Here is a 15,780-nt window from a genome sequence, read left to right on the forward strand (position 1 = left end):
CATAACCAAAACATGCATGTCTTCCTCTAGCTTGCCAAAAACATTGGGAACTCAGGTTTTAATGAACTAATGGAAGCCTGTCTGCCTGCTGATGATTCCGTGAAGCCTTCACCTTGCAGTGACATGTAAGTTCTCTGCTTTCCCTTTAACTGGTATCTACTGACTACTGCTTTAGTTCAGTGCAGAGATGGGATTTACCCCAGATCTCCAACCTCACATGGGTCCCTTCACCAGAAAATTTAAAGCATGTTACATGTATATTTATTAATAAGCCTGGAGTTTCCAAAGGTAACCCTCGTTCAACATTCTGTCCAGTTGCAGGGCCTGTGAACGAAAATCAGATTAATTTCAGTTCTATGTTTTTCATCAGTTAACAGTTTTCATAGTTAATGCTTATCCTTCAATTCAGGCTTTCTCCTGTTCATTTTTCAGTCATTTAAAACACTTATTGCTTGCTTTAATTCAATAGTTACTCATTGTTTTCAGGGACAAATATAATAATTTTGTTCAAAGTGTTGCTTAAGAAGACCAATATGTTCATTTATTATGAAATGAATGTACTTAATGTTTATCACGCTAGTGACATTTCAGGACTTTGCATTAATTACTTCCCAGGAATGCACGGAAAGACTATATCACCACCAAGTACATAGAAAGAAAGTACGCAAGGAGAAAATACCATGACAATGCCTCTAAACTGCATGGCTTGTGTGACGCCGTCAAATCCAGAGACATCTTTACACTGGTACAGTTACATGCTGAAGGGGTGGATCTCACCGAGGGCATACCACTTGCCAATGGACACGTAAGACTTTTAGGGACTCTGCCAAAACTCTGTATTTTATCATGTTTCATTTAATTTCTCTGTTGTCAGAGCTGTAAATTCCAAATAGTGGGCCAAATCAGACATACACCCAGTGGGGATGCATTGTAGTAAAATTATGGGTTGTTTTTTTTTAATGGAGGTCTTCACCAACCTTGGTGACTATAAAAATGATTTATAGAGTGACATTGAGCTTATGGCCCACTGTTATCAACTGGTGTTTTGTACAAAGAAATGCCTTTGTTTTGCATATTGGAGGGGGCAGTATTTATATTGATTATTAACCTGGCTGTCTCATCAGCAGGGAATAGATTGAGATATGTCTAGCTAACAGGAGACAGATAGGGAGTGTCTCTGTAACACTGCATGGTAACATAAGGTGGCCATACACAGGCAGATGTAGGCTGCCAATTCAAGTCGTTAAGACTGATTCGGCAACTTATCTGCCTATGTATGGGGACCCCCGGCAGGCGTCCTGACTGGTAACTTCTCCTGCTCTCTTACTTGCTAAAAAGGCATTCAATCCTTTCTTAAAATTCTGTTGTGTCTGACAATACATGTGATTCAGGGAGAGAATTTTACAGTGTAATGGGTTTCTCTTAAAGAGTAGAATTTCCTTCTGATAATCTGATATCTCCCTTCTAAAGCAGTGATCCCTAGTGGCTAGTGGCTCAGGGGCAACATGTTGCTCACCAACCCCTTGGATGTTGCTCCCAGTGGCCTCAAAACAGGTTCTTATTTTTTAATTTCTGACTTGGGGGCACATTTTGGAGAAATACAAAACCAGGTGTACTGCCAAACAGAGCCTCTTGTGGTCTACCTGTCCACATTGGGCTACCTAATAACCAATCACAGCCCTTATTGGTCACTCCCTAGGAACGTTTTTCATGCTTGCATTGCTCCCCCACATTTTTTATATGTAAATCATGCTCACAGGTAAAAAAGATTGGGGATCCATGTTCTAATGCCACGTGATGCCCATCAATTAGGTTTGGGTCAAAGTTCACCATTTAGCAAGAGAGATGAAAACGTAAGAGAGGAGCTCAGGAGAAGAGAGCAAGGGGGCGTGAAATGAGATCTGTAACAGGGCAGAATGAAATTTGCCACAGGGGTGTCTCTTGAGATAATATAAATATATATATATATATATATATATACTTCTCCCAGAAAAATAATCCAAGTCACACCACTACAATATACATTCTAATGTTAAGACGTTGACATGGGACTTTATCAAAGTCCGCCAGTGTTTAAAGGAAAGGCTAGTAAAGAGTTAATTTCAAGCTGCAGGCATACCTTCAGTTGTCTCCCCATATTTCACCTGTTCAGAAGATCTGAAACCAAACAGGAAGAAAAAATGCTGAGCTGTGTAAAGAAAGTTCCCATAATGCCTCACTCCTGCACAGACATGCAGACCAAACTGAACATGCTCAGTTAGTAAGACTATGAGTCAGCTTCCTGCTGATTGGCTCAGATCCACATTCCTAAGGGGGGGCGAGTGAGTTCTTAGCATTCTTGAGGGAGGGGGGAGCAGGAGAGAGCAGAGAACAGAAAGCTGCGTGTCTCTGGCACAGGAATTACAGACACAACTAATCTTTTTTCAGAGAAGTCAGTGCAGCGTTTCTGTGAGTGCTTATGGCTGTATTTACATAGACCTTTCTGATAAAGCTTACTTAGTTTTTACCTTTCCTTCTCTTTTAAATGCCCTGTTTTCTTTATTGTAGGAACAAGGTGAGACTGCACTCCATCTCGCTGTCAGATCAGTTGACCGCAATTCCTTGCACATAGTCGACTTTCTTGTACAGAATAGGTAAGATTGACACAGGGCCAGATATGTGGGTTTTTGGTGCAGCTTGGGCAGTTTTTCTTTGTTACAACCCCATAAAGTTAATGGCCCAGCCTGTTGTCACATGAGCAGAGAGACTTTTTTTGAGGGGGTTTGTTATTTTCCAAATCCTCCTGCATGAATCACTTTTCTAATACTAATGCCCCATTTTTTTCTTGTTCTTCAACTGCAGTGGCAACTTGGACAAACAGACAGCGAAAGGAAGTACTGCTCTTCATTACTGCTGCTTAACAGACAATGCCGAGTGCCTTAAACTGCTGCTGCGAGGCAAAGCCTCCACAGACATAGGTGAGTCGGCTAGAGGTCCTGTGCCAAGTATTGGGAGGCAGACACTGTACTAGCTAAAAGGAGAATGCTTCATATTATAACAATATGTAACAATTAAGGAAAACTAAACCCTCCCCTTTTTGTTTTTCTGAATTGTTTCCTTACCCCCCAGCCCCCTACCTGAACAGTTTAAGCCAAGCTAATATACCTTATTGTACAGCTGTATCAGAGGCAATGCCGAGCTGTAGGCTTCGCTGTCACCATTTTGGCTCATGTTACTCCTTGAATTGCTCTTTCTAACTGATGAGGCGCATTTTGCATTAATTGCTTCTTGCTTTTGGCACTTTTTTCAGCTATCACCATGACACATTTATTGTTCCATAGATTTACCATTCAAAAAGGAGACATTATGCCCTCTTGGCTAAAACTCATTCCTGTCTGCAGCTGGTCTAAAATGTAAGACTGGCTTAGCCCATTAATCAGTACTAGATGATAATGTTGTGCACACAGCCCATCCAGTTGTCTAGACAGTCCTGCCCAAAGACTATTTCATTAATGTAGGTTACTTTAATGGCTTTTTATATCTCATTTGCTATCAGCACTTAAGAAGCATTGTGAGATTTTACAGCGCCTACAGAATTAACCCTTCAGTACCAAGGACCAATGGTTTTGGGTTTTTTTTACCTTTAAGCAAATGGCACATATAGCACTTCTCCAAGGTGATTCCATATAGAATGTCTATTGGGGTGTCGGTATGGGGCCCTCAGACCAGCCTACCTGACTGATATCTGTCTGAAAACTGTCCAGATATTAGTCGCGAAGGTTAAAAAATCCTTTCCCGATGTGGAGTGCATCTGTATGTTGATGTGATTCCAGTCCTGACGGCCTGTATCCCCTCAGCTTAATTTGGCCCTCAGTTCAAACGATTGGATCAATCCTATTTCACCCACATTGTGGTGGGCGTATCCATGAAACATCCTCTGGTTTGGCAACCTCACTGAACTAGTGGATTTTTGTGTGTATGGCCACCTTTACAATTATTGCTTGATGTTGGGTTATTTGAGTTAGTTATCTGCAAGGGATTTACTTTGCCGTTTCATGTTGCAGCTAACGATGCAGGAGAAACGCCGTTGGACATAGCGAAAAGGCTCAAGCATGCACAGTGCGAGGATCTGGTAAGTCTTACAGCAGCTTAAATCTGCTTCACTTTAGCTCCATATGAGCCCAATAATTGTCTGAATTGCAAATTATAAAATAGAGAACAAAATGACAGGCATTGTCTGAAATCAAATATAGGTATTCTTTTAATAAAACCAATGGGCTTATGACACTCAGAACATTCTCAGCTGGGAGTTTTCCATAAGCACAGTGACTCCCATAATAACAGTTGTTAGTGACTTAAGATATTGCCCTGCCACAGTTATATTTGCCATTGCCCTAAGGCTGATGGTGCATAAGGCGCTTTATCACCTTAAATAAAGTTACTTCTTTATTTTCCATACTAATTTGAACTTATCTATACTGTAAAACATAGCATTAAAGGAGAGGGAAAGGCTAAATCACTGGAGGGTGCCAAATGTTAGGCACCCCACAGTGATTGTAATTGCTTACCTGATTCTCCCGGTTGGTGCTTCTTTTAGGAGAAAACTGCACCAGCCAGGGGTTAATGCAGGCAAGTGATACTCTCCCTTCCCTCTCCTTTTGTCGAGATGCGCATTCGAGCAAAAAGCTGGCTTTTTTTTTTAAAGTTTGGCTTTTGACTCCACTGCGCATGCGTGATTATAACTTTCCTTCTCCTTTAAGTTCAGCCTAGACTTAATACTGAATGTACTGTATTTTAAATGGGACCATGTTTTTGTTCTTCACAGCTGATACAAGCCATGAATGGAAGGTTTAACGCTCACGTTCATGTGGAATATGAATGGAGGCTGCATCACATGGACCTAGATGAAAGCGATGACGACATGGATGAAAAAATACAGGTATAGTCATTCTTTTAGTTTTTAGTGTTTTGCTTGGCAAGTGCTGGTTACTAGAAATGTTTTGTCTTTGGGGCCTTTGATTGGGGGCCACTAACCTTCAATCAGTGGTTAAGAATTGAATATGAAAAATATGCCCACTTAATTCTGTTCTTGATCTGATCAACACTAGAGTCGGCAACAGTGTGGCACAGTCTTGTCTTAGCCTATTCATGGATTGTTTCATTTTCTTTTTATCAACAAACCCATAATTATGCCTTCTGTACCCCAAAATGCCTATATTTCAGATGTCATGATTCTCAGCACAGAATATATTTATGCTCTGCAGAGCGTACGTATATCTCTAGGCTGTTACAGATTTGTTAATGGGCAGCTCCTCAGCACGAGATACAGACAGTCTTGTTAAGGAAAGATTAATGCATAAGCTGGAGTTAGTTCCAGACTGTAACCTGAAGCAGAGTAATTACTCATCTCTATGCTCTAGGGGGAGGCAGCAGCCAGAATGTACTTCTGCACAATATTTTCATTTCGGTACAAAATATTAATATTTCTTGCCATCTGTTGCCAGCAGCAAACTGCTGCATTATGTGTCTGTGAGCCAAGTGTGATATTAAATAAAAGTGAAGGGTAATGGTTTCTGTGGGTTACTACACTGTATGAATTTAGTGTCTTCTTGTTAGTGAATGAGCCTTACTATCAGGGGAGGTACAGTAAAGATGAGAAATTTGCATTAGCTCTAATAATACATGGAAACCAATAGATTTTTATTTTAATGTTTACAACAACAGTAGAGAATAAATACTAACAGCTGTTTGGTTGCTATGAATAACAAAACCTAGAGCAATCATTGCACCTGATTCATTTAATTGGTTATATATTTATATTTTTTTCCTCTCCCAATGCAGCAGCCAAGCCCTATCCGCAGAGAGGAGAGGCCTGTCAGTTTCTTTGGAATAAACCAGGGCCAGCCTAGTGTTGCCTGCTTAGCCAGGGAAGCAGCCAGTATTGCTAAGGACAAGCCAAGGACTTTCCTGCCAAATATCATTCAGAATGAAACCTATGGAGCAGTCATTGGTAACAGCAACTCCCCAGGCAATGCTACAGGTCCTTCTACTACCAATGCTCCTCCTTTGCCTCCCCGAAACACTATAAAAGGTAATGAGGGTATAAAGTAGTGCCTTGTTTTTGCTGCTTGTCTATGGGAGCTGAAGGGCAACAACATTTGAGGGGCAGGAGTTGTTCTGAAGACACATTCTTTGATTCATAGCTAGTTACCAATCAAATGTTTGCTTTCAAATAGCAAACCGGAATTTGTTTCCTGTTGATTGGTTGCTCCAGGTTACCAGGCCTGGCACCAATTTTAACATTGTACCTAGTTGGAATGAATTGTCTTGCCTTATTGCCGGAAAATGTAATGAAGCAAGAATAAATAAACATTTGTTCCATACAATGTAGGGAATAGCATGGCAAATCCTGCACTGGTTTTGGTACAAATAGATTATAGATCCCATATTGGTACTGAAAATGTGCATTACATGCATTTTCTTGATCTGTTTTTCAACCTTTCAGCTTTGCTTGCTCTTTTTTCCCCATTGTGCTTTTTTTAGTTCATTCAACTATATTTGGCAGTAGCATACACCCCACACCTTCCAACACCCCAGCCTGGAAAGCTAGCTCAGTAACACCGGAAAGTGGCAGCAGACAGAGGTCCTCATCTGATCCGCCATCTATACAGCCCCCTGTGCCACCTGTCCGCGTAACATCCACTGCCACAAGTATGTGACTCTTATGGGGGTATCTGACATATGGGGATCCCTCAAACAAATTACAGTGTTATTTTACTTTCTCAGCTCAGCTCTGCTTGCTTCTGGGAGATAGCTGTGTTACTGTAGTGTTATGTTGTCTGTGTGTAAGGGCAATGAGAAGCCTTAGGTTAGGTGGCTGCCCCTGCCCATGCTGTGGCTCGAGGATCCTAGACTGTACAATCACACAACTCTTACATATCATGCTGGGGTGTTTGCATTCTTTATTATCTGCTTTTCACACTGTTGAATTCTGGCAGCTTTGCATATATCGGGATTGCTTAGAGACAGTAAACATATTCAGTACACCACAGATCATACACATTCTACTGGAACTTTAGTGATTCCCCAGCTGTGGGGCTGCTCCTCTTAGGAGGGCCCATTGCATTTTTTAGGAGGCATGGTCAGGTCCGGACTGGGATTCAAAATAGGCCCTGGCATTTTAATTGCACAGGGGCCCAAAGAGCCCCCCGGCAGCCCAATAAATAGTGATTGTCTATGGCATCTTACAGCAGCCCCTCTGGCATTTGCCAGAAGCCACAGATTGCCAGTCCAGGACTGGGCAGGCTGTGGGACCAATAGTGTGACATATGACCATATACGTTACAATGTGCTTTGTTTGAAGAGGTTGCCCAAAGGCCCAATAGAGACCTGTCAGCAAGACGGCTTCTACATGCTGATGCCTTACTCATCTGGTGGGATATGCAGACCTACTAGAACAAGATATCACACAAATCCAGGTTAATATATTTGCCTTTATTTTCACAATGGCATCATCACAGCCTCGTTTCAGACCAAGTTGGCTGCCATTGTGAAAATGAGGGCAGCTTTAGTTAGCTTTGAGATGTGCAATACTTTGCTTTTGTGGACATTTGGGCTGTGTTGGTAGAAAGTAATGTACAACAAGTTCTTGTGATATGGCTCCACAGAGCAGCACTGTCACTATCCTAAGCAGCACGACCGTACAATTGTCTCTTCTTTCTTTTTAGATTCACCGCCACCCCCTCCGGTCACTAAGACAGCCAGTGTTATTGAAGCCCTTAGCCAGCACTCCAAGCAGAGCCCTCCACCTCCAGTTCCGCTGAACAAGCCTGTCCCTCCGCCGGTCCCACCTCAGCCTGCCAACCGCCCCTTACACAAAAGGCCGGCTCCTGGGTAAGACCTTCTTCTTTTCAGGCATTCAGAGTGTGTTTGGTTTGCTTAGGAACCTTGGCACAATGCACTAGTTTATATCAGTCTCCTCACCAGGAAGGTAATGTTCACTGAGCACCTTTGGAACAGAGAGTAAACCATACCAGAATGAGTATTGATAAACTTAATTGGTTGTCAGAAATTGTAGACAGCCAGAGTATTACTAAATGTGACAGCTCAGAGGTCCAGAGGTAAAAAACATGCACTACTAGATATAAAATGTTCCAAAGCAGATTAAACATGGCTTCTCCATTTTTATAAACTAAGTGAAACAACCTGACACCCTAGGGCCAGTAAAATTCCCTTCTTCTGTAGGGAATGCCTGCACTTGGCCTACAGACTAGGGATGCAGTGAAGGTGGCTTGGGATTTGGCAAACCCTAGTCTTTTTTTATAGGATAAGCAAATTAGGGTTCAAATTCGATTTAGAAATCCTTTGTGAAAGATTTGGATTTTGCCAGAATCACCAAAAAAGTGAGTCACTGCTATCCAAGTAAATCAAACACGCTTCCACCTTGTCAATGTGTTTTGATCCAATTAAACAGGAAATGTGTTTGTATTTGCAGGATTGACAAACCCCCTCCAACAGCCAAGGGGCCACCTCCTGCTTTGGTGACTGCGCCACCGTCTGGTGAGTTTCTTTTTGTTTGTTTGTTTACAAATCTCTCTTACTTACCCAGATTCAGGTTGTATGTATTAGCTATGATGATTTATTATAAATGCAATATAAGCAGCTGTGCCAAGGATATTCCTTCCTTCGGGAGGGCTCAAATCAATTACTCTATAGCACCCCATAATTTTTATTAGACTACAGATTTGGCTGGTGGTGGGTGCTGTGCTTATACAACAACTGAAGGGCAAGTGACATGGCACCAGAACTAGGAGTAGGCGGAAGAGGTACCAGCCTAGGGCGCAGCGATGGGGGGGGGGGCTCTACGCAGATACCCCTGCTGCCTGCCCCTAGGCTGAACTCTTGTAACCGCGCCAGTGCTTCTCACCGCATGCCCCCCGCGCCCCGGATTGTCACTGTTCATGCTCATTTGTGCACGTTGGGGGTAAAGTGGCCAGACTGGTTGCCTAGGGTGCCCGACTGGCTTGGCCTGCCCCTGCTCTACTATACCTTCTGTCCTCCACTGCTCCTGCATACAGTGGCTGTTTTGCAGGGCCCTGTGGGTATTTACCTCTGTTTGACAGACCTCAATGTGTAACTTGTTCTTTTCATAGTTTGGTTGATAATTTATACATCACCTAAATATGGAGATATTTATATAGTGGTTTATGTCTTTCAGCAGCTGCAGAATTCCCTTCAGACACAACAGCCTTGCAGCCTGGATCCAAACCCAGCAACCGAACACAGCCACCAGCACCCATGCCACGGAAATCCCAGCTGGTAAGCACCAAGCAAGCTAGAAAATGAAAGGGAGGAGGGAATCTAAATATATGTCTGGGTAATCTAGTGTCATTGTGCAATAGCTGCAAGGAGGCTTCGGTCATTATTTTGTGCAAGTTTTACCAGTTCTTTCTTTTGTCATTAAAGGAAAGAAATTTTGGCAATTTACTGCCAATAGATTCGCCACTTTCAGTGCCACCTGGAATGTTGTATTTATTCAGCAGAAAGCTTTACTATACCTGAGTAATGAGTCCTAGAAGCTCCCTCTGATAGCAGCTGCCATTTTAGCTTGGTCTTGGTAGCTTCCTGCTGTAGTTATAGTTGTTAAGAGCTCAGATCACACATTCCTAAGGGAGGGGGCAGTGAGTTCTTATGCATTCTTATGGGAGGGGGAGCAGGAGAAGAGAGAGGAGGGAACTGAGCAGACTCGTACCCCAAACCTGAAGGAGCCCTAAAAGAGAGGAAGTCTGATACTGAAGAACATGTTCCCAAAAAAGGAGACAAGAAATCCTATGTTTCTTTTGATAGAGGACTCAGTGCAGCGTTTCTGTGAGTGCTTATGGCTGTATTTACATAGACCTTTTTGATAAAGCTTACTTAGTTTTTACCTTTCCTTCTTTTAATATGCAGCCTTATCTATAGCTGAAATTGTGAATTTCAGGACAAGTGATTTGTTTTGTCTTGCAGCCCAAAATGAAGCCCAAGAGGGTGAAAGCAATATACCACTGTTCAGCTGACAATCCGGATGAGCTGACCTTCTCAGAGGGTGAAATTATTGTGGTTGATGGGGAGGAAGATAAGGAGTGGTGGGTAAGTCTGATCCAGTAATGCCCCATTCACTTTATGGAGTCCTGTTTCCTGGAGCACATTAGCCTTTACCTACAGGGAATACAGGGTGGTTTGTTGGAGCAGGGCAAGCACCTTTCCATATTTAGACTGGTTTGTATGTGAATATAATATATATTTAATTCACAGTCAAACTGTATGTGTTTATGTTTCACAGATTGGACACATAGACGGAGAGCCAAACCGAAGAGGTGCCTTCCCTGTGTCGTTTGTGCACTTTATCGCTGAATAACCTTCAGCCCACCAGCCTGCCTAGATCAAACTCCCGCGCCCCTGCAGGGAGGCCAGCCACATGGGTGACACCCACACAGAGTGTCCCTTGCACTGAGTGCAGCCTGAGGCGCCACCAATGAGCAACGACCTTCTGCCTTCCCTTCCAACTCCAGCCGACCATCAGTGGTTTTGCTGCAAACACAGACCCAGAGATTTTGTTAGGTGTTTTCTATCCCCCTGTATTTATTTTTCCTTAAAGGAAGGTTTTTACCATGTTGGATGTAGATATTCATGTTGAACACTAGGGAGATGTCTGCAGATTTCCCCCTGTACTCTGTGGATCTATTGTACCATGCTGGCTTCATGACATAGCTTTGGCCTGGGGTCCAATTCCTGTTCTCTGTGGGGAGGGACTAATGTACATTGCAGGGCAATGCACTACACAACTAACCTGCAGTTAGAGGGTTAATGACTAGGGATTGTATGTAACCTTTGTTTTTTTCTAGTTAGTAAATTAACTCTGTGTTGTTTTATAGAATGAAGCTTTTATCTCAGTGATTTTATATCCAAGCCTAGTCACATACAAATATACACTGGCTCTCCTGAGTCCAAAGTGTGGATAAGGTCCCATCAGCCAGTGCAGGTTTCCAACATTAGGGCTGAAAAGCATGTATTTCAATGGGAGGTGGGCGGAACTGGCAGTATTTATACTGGCACGTGGTGTTATTAACCCTATTGTCCATGGGTTGCCAGCTGCTAATTCAGATTTATGGGGTCCTACTGATACCTGATTCTTGACTCCTTTACATATCAGTTGTCCCAGGTCCATGTATGTGGCCCTCTGCTGATGGGATTTCTGTACCCACCCCCCAGAGTGATTCAGCTGTTCAGATTAGCCCAATTCATCCACATAAACATCTGCTGGTTTAGTGACCTGGTCAAGGGAGCATTTGCTGTTGCTACATAATCGTTGGTGCCTTTTTTACCCTTGTTATCAGAATAACGGAGACCATTGGCTGATGTAGATATTATCCACAATCCATACCAGCCCGTTGGCATCTGTACCTGTAATGGTGAATGTGCTGAGCTACTTTTGCCATCTCTATACTTGGCATTACTAACAAAGTGCAGGGCATTTTATGACTGTCAGACCGTAAGTTGTCTCACATGATAGGCTCCCAATTTGCACTTTAATCACATGTATGTGTAAAGCCAGTTTTATAGTATATTGAACCATAGGCATTAACCTATGTGTTGCCAGAGGGACTTTTCATTGTGCAGTTCAGCAGAGATTAGTATTGTGGGTGAGGCGCTACAGTGTGCCAGTGGGCACCTTTCTACTATATAACACAGATCTAATTCTTCTACACCTCCAGCCTGTGGGTGCCAGTCATTATTATTGGAGACAGAGCCATAAAACAGTCCGGCAGCAACATAAGGACCAAAGCCCCCCCCCCCCCCCCCCCCCCTTGGTGATTCACCACATCTCACATAATGGTAAATGGTTATTGTGGTGATATCCGGTATTTAATTGGTGATCTTTAACCTATGGGTCTATAGCTGTAGTTAAACCGCTACTCACTGCTACTCCACGGCCTCTGGCATGAAATGCTGGGATTTCAAGTAAGCATGGCCACACCTCTGTACACATTTGGCAAATTTACAGCCCTCCAGGAATTGTAAACTTCAACTCCCAAGTAGTTCCCAAAGGCTGTATAGCCAGGAGTTTTATCCCTTCCATTAGAACTCATTGCTGGTCTGATTCAAGCTGTAAGACAGTTTAGTTTCATGGTGGCCCTCAAGCAGTCTCGCCTTGACACTACAGTCAAACTTGTGTGACCAATAGCAGAGGCACCCATAATTTGGTGCAAGCCTAAAACTACAACTCTCAGGGTCTGTTACAAGCAAGCTTGCATGGCCAACAGGAATCTAACGGGTGTAGCCACTAGAAAATAATAGAATACTCTGTGTAGTGTTTCTTTTACTGCAGAAAGAGTCTTTGCCCTATTCAGACTGGGAGAGTTGGATCAGTGTAGAGCAGCGCTCTGTGTTCTTTAAAAATAATTACATTTAGATGTAATCTCACTGATACCCTTGTATCCGTTACATGGTCTCTGTTTATGTGTATGAGCCGTGGCCTGTCACTCCCTTGTCGTGTTTTGTGCCATTAAGGGCTCTGGCACACGGGGAGATTAGTCGCCCACAACAAATCTCCCTTGTCACGGGCGACTAATCTCCCCGAGTTGCCATGACCCGGCATCCCACCGGCGAACATGTAAGTGGGATGGCGGGTCATGGCAACTCGGGGAGATTAGTTGCCCGCGAACATGGAGTTTTGTCACGGGTGACTAATTTCCCCGTGTGCCAGAGCCCTGAGGGTGAAGACACACGGAGCTACTAGAAGCAGCTACTAAAATAGACAATGCTGATCATTTACTGATAACAGTCTCAACGTGTGTTTTAGCAGAGGCAATTCTCAGTATTGCCGATGGCAGGGTATTTTTTGGCGTTTAGTAGCCGTGAAAAAGTAGCTGCTACTAGTAGCTTTGTGTGTCCTCACCCTGAGGCTTTCTGTTATCACTTGTGCGCAGCAATAACTTTAAAACCAGCTGGACATGGTATATTCTGCCTGATGTAAGTGATGGGAGACTTGAAAAGGAAAGTAATTTATCCAAAAGGGCCAACAGTAGTCATGTGTTGCTTATCTAAAATTCCCAGCATCCTCCCAAAACAACACTTGTAGTTCAGTTCATACATCCCTGGCCTTTCAGGAGACAGCCATTAAGAGGAGTTTTATTTCAACTGCAAATATTGTGGTTATTACCTGTGTTTTTATTCAGGCCTGTACTGTGGCTGAGACTGTATTTTATAAATAGTTGTGTGTATATAAAGCAGAGAATTCTCTATGTCTCTTGGCACCCGTGCCACAAAGTGGGCACATTCAGTGTCACCTGCTGGTCTGGTGTGGCTACAAAGTAGCACCTTTTTTAATGCCACTTACTGCCCTTTGCCCATTATTTGGTTACCAGTTTTGCCAGGCAGAGCACTCACTAATCAAAGGGTCCAATACGGCTGATCCTGTGCTTTTCACAAATAGTGTCTGGTATCTAAATGGGCACTGCATATCATAACCACTGTGCCCAGGGGTCGCTAAAAGGGGTAATTCACCTTAAAATGAACCGTCAGTGAGTTATATGCTGAGATCATTTTCAGTTGGTTACTTGAATGGCTGAGCTTTTTTTCAGCAGTAATCCAGTTTGGAATTTCAGCAGCTATCTGCTTACTAGGGTCTAGTTTACCATAGCAACCAGGCAGTGGTTTGAATGAGAGGCTAGAAGATGAATAGATACATTATATGAGGAAACAATCACATTGTAACCTCACAGAGAAACCTCTCAGGGTCATCTGAAAACTGAAAAAGAGGGAAAATAATTTCAAATCTATAAAACATAAACCCTAATTATAAAGTTGCAGAGAACAGCACATCCTATAACATTCTGAAATACTCAGAGAAAAGAAACCCGAATATTGTGAGCCCAATAAACAGGCAGAACTCTGCAACAAGCCCATTTTTACAATCATACTGTATATATAGTTTTTCTTAATATTTGTTTAGACAATGGTTTCTCTTTGTCCTTTTGCCTCGTTTGCTTCTGCCGGGGCCTGTTAAAAAGAGAATTGATTTGGTCTGATTCTCCCTCGCAGTTCAACCCACTGTGTATTCAGCTCATCCATGATACACAGTTAACCCCTAGGGCAGCCCCTCAGTTGAGACGTTACCCTGCTAAAGCTGCTAACCACTGCTGATGGTGAATTCCCAGACCTACTAAGTCAGGATACAGGCCCTTGTGGCTGAGGATGGGCCACATACCCTGTGTGTAGTAGAGCAATAATCTCCAGCATTACTACATACCCAGAGCACCCCAGCACTGCTACTAATTGCTCATTGTCTTTTAATTTGTTGTACAGACTCTTGTTGTACAGACTAGGGTATATTTCCAGGACACTGTGATAGTGATACACTGTATGCTATGGAGCTTGTTCAACTTGTCCGTGATCACCTGTCTGAGCTTGGTTTGCTTGAGGGGGAAACCTGCGGAATCACTGGAACTGCAGGTGTCGGAGAGGGGCCCCCTGGCTCCCACCGCATGTACAGGCACTTACCTGCTTTTACTTTCTGTTTGCCAGGACCAAACAAATGTAAATGGAATTTTTTAGCCATTAGAGATATTACTGATGTTCTTTTTCTTGTTGAAGAAAAATAAAGGGATTTTGTTTTGTTTTTTTCTTTAAAATGTGCTGTACAATTATTTTCTATTTGCTCTAATGAGGGATTGGAAATAAAATGGGTAAAAAGCTAATGTATTTCTGTTATCTTTGTAACAGCATTGTATTCTTGGGAGAGAATGGTGTCTTGGGAGGGAGTGGGGTTGGGGGTGGTGCCACACACTTTTCTGAGCAGAGCGGCCATTACTGTGTTTGCTGTTTAAAAAGCAGATTTTTCATGTCTTTAAAGGTTACTAGAGCCCACTCTAATTCTTTCCATGGATATTTGCATCCCCTGTGGATAAACTGCCGCCATACCACTGGATGTTTGAAACTCAAACTCCCATATGTGATAAAAGGCCCTAAGTTTGCCCAGGATTAGTAACCCATGATCACACAAAAAAAACTACTATAGCTTATATAAATACTCTGCTGTGTAGTCATAGAGGCAGCTATTCAAAAAGAGAAAAGGCACAGGTTACATAGCAGATAAACTCCTTGGAATACAATGATGTTTTATCTGTTATCTGCTATGTTACCTGTGCCTTTTTTTAAACTTGATTGGCTGCCCCTATGGCAGCATCTCATTTATATAAACTATAGTAGTGTTTTTGTAGCAAACACACCAGTTTACCAGTGCAGGGCAGTATATTATATTTTAATTACTTTAAAACTTACTTTCCTGCGTCCTGCCACTGCCCCTCACTAATACAGCGCCGGCTGCATTAGTCATTTGTCCAAGAGCAGAGACCTACAGCAGTAATAGAAAGGCAGAGCGCAGTGTTTGTGCATTTTTTTTTTTTTGCACTGTTGAGCACTGTTGTAAATTACCCCCTATCATTTTTATCTGTAAAAAGTATTATTACCTCTGCGCAGTCTGATCAGGGGAATTATTCATGTGTTTCATTAATAACATGCAATTATCAGTAATTTGTAACTTTTTGCAGCCATATAGAACACCTGTAGGATAAGTGCATTTCTCTGGCAGTAGCTGTTGTACAATAGCCTGAGCTGCCCATTGTGCATGGAGTAGGGGCTGAGGGTGCACTCATGCATTTGTGTGCCCAATAGCAGGGATAGTCCTGCCGGGCCCCTTAGATATTGGCACACAGGCATTGTGAGTTCTTGATCCGCTAAAAATACAAGGGACACATCAGA

At 42.8% G+C, this 15,780-nt stretch overlaps 1 protein-coding gene across 3 annotated transcripts in view; it reads left to right on the forward strand.

The window, feature by feature from the left end:
- Positions 1-11,394, forward strand: part of asap2 (ArfGAP with SH3 domain, ankyrin repeat and PH domain 2) — a 103,531-nt gene extending 92,137 nt beyond the window's left edge. The window contains exons 16-28 of one of the 3 annotated variants that reach the window (XM_002935032.5): positions 31-125; positions 616-805; positions 2,548-2,633; positions 2,842-2,957; positions 4,044-4,111; positions 4,805-4,918; positions 5,821-6,070; positions 6,523-6,690; positions 7,707-7,872; positions 8,474-8,538; positions 9,197-9,297; positions 9,985-10,107; positions 10,301-11,394. In XM_002935032.5, coding sequence (XP_002935078.3) covers positions 31-125; positions 616-805; positions 2,548-2,633; positions 2,842-2,957; positions 4,044-4,111; positions 4,805-4,918; positions 5,821-6,070; positions 6,523-6,690; positions 7,707-7,872; positions 8,474-8,538; positions 9,197-9,297; positions 9,985-10,107; positions 10,301-10,375 — 1,617 coding nt within the window. In that variant the 3' untranslated portion in view covers positions 10,376-11,394. The remainder of the gene's footprint in view (positions 1-30; positions 126-615; positions 806-2,547; positions 2,634-2,841; positions 2,958-4,043; positions 4,112-4,804; positions 4,919-5,820; positions 6,071-6,522; positions 6,691-7,706; positions 7,873-8,473; positions 8,539-9,196; positions 9,298-9,984; positions 10,108-10,300) is intronic. The other 2 variants (XM_004914478.4, XM_012963462.3) reach the window with 2 other exon arrangements.
- Positions 11,395-15,780: the final 4,386 nt, after the last annotated feature.

This window comes from Xenopus tropicalis, chromosome 5, assembly GCF_000004195.4.
Source record: "Xenopus tropicalis strain Nigerian chromosome 5, UCB_Xtro_10.0, whole genome shotgun sequence".
Lineage (NCBI taxonomy): Eukaryota > Metazoa > Chordata > Amphibia > Anura > Pipidae > Xenopus > Xenopus tropicalis.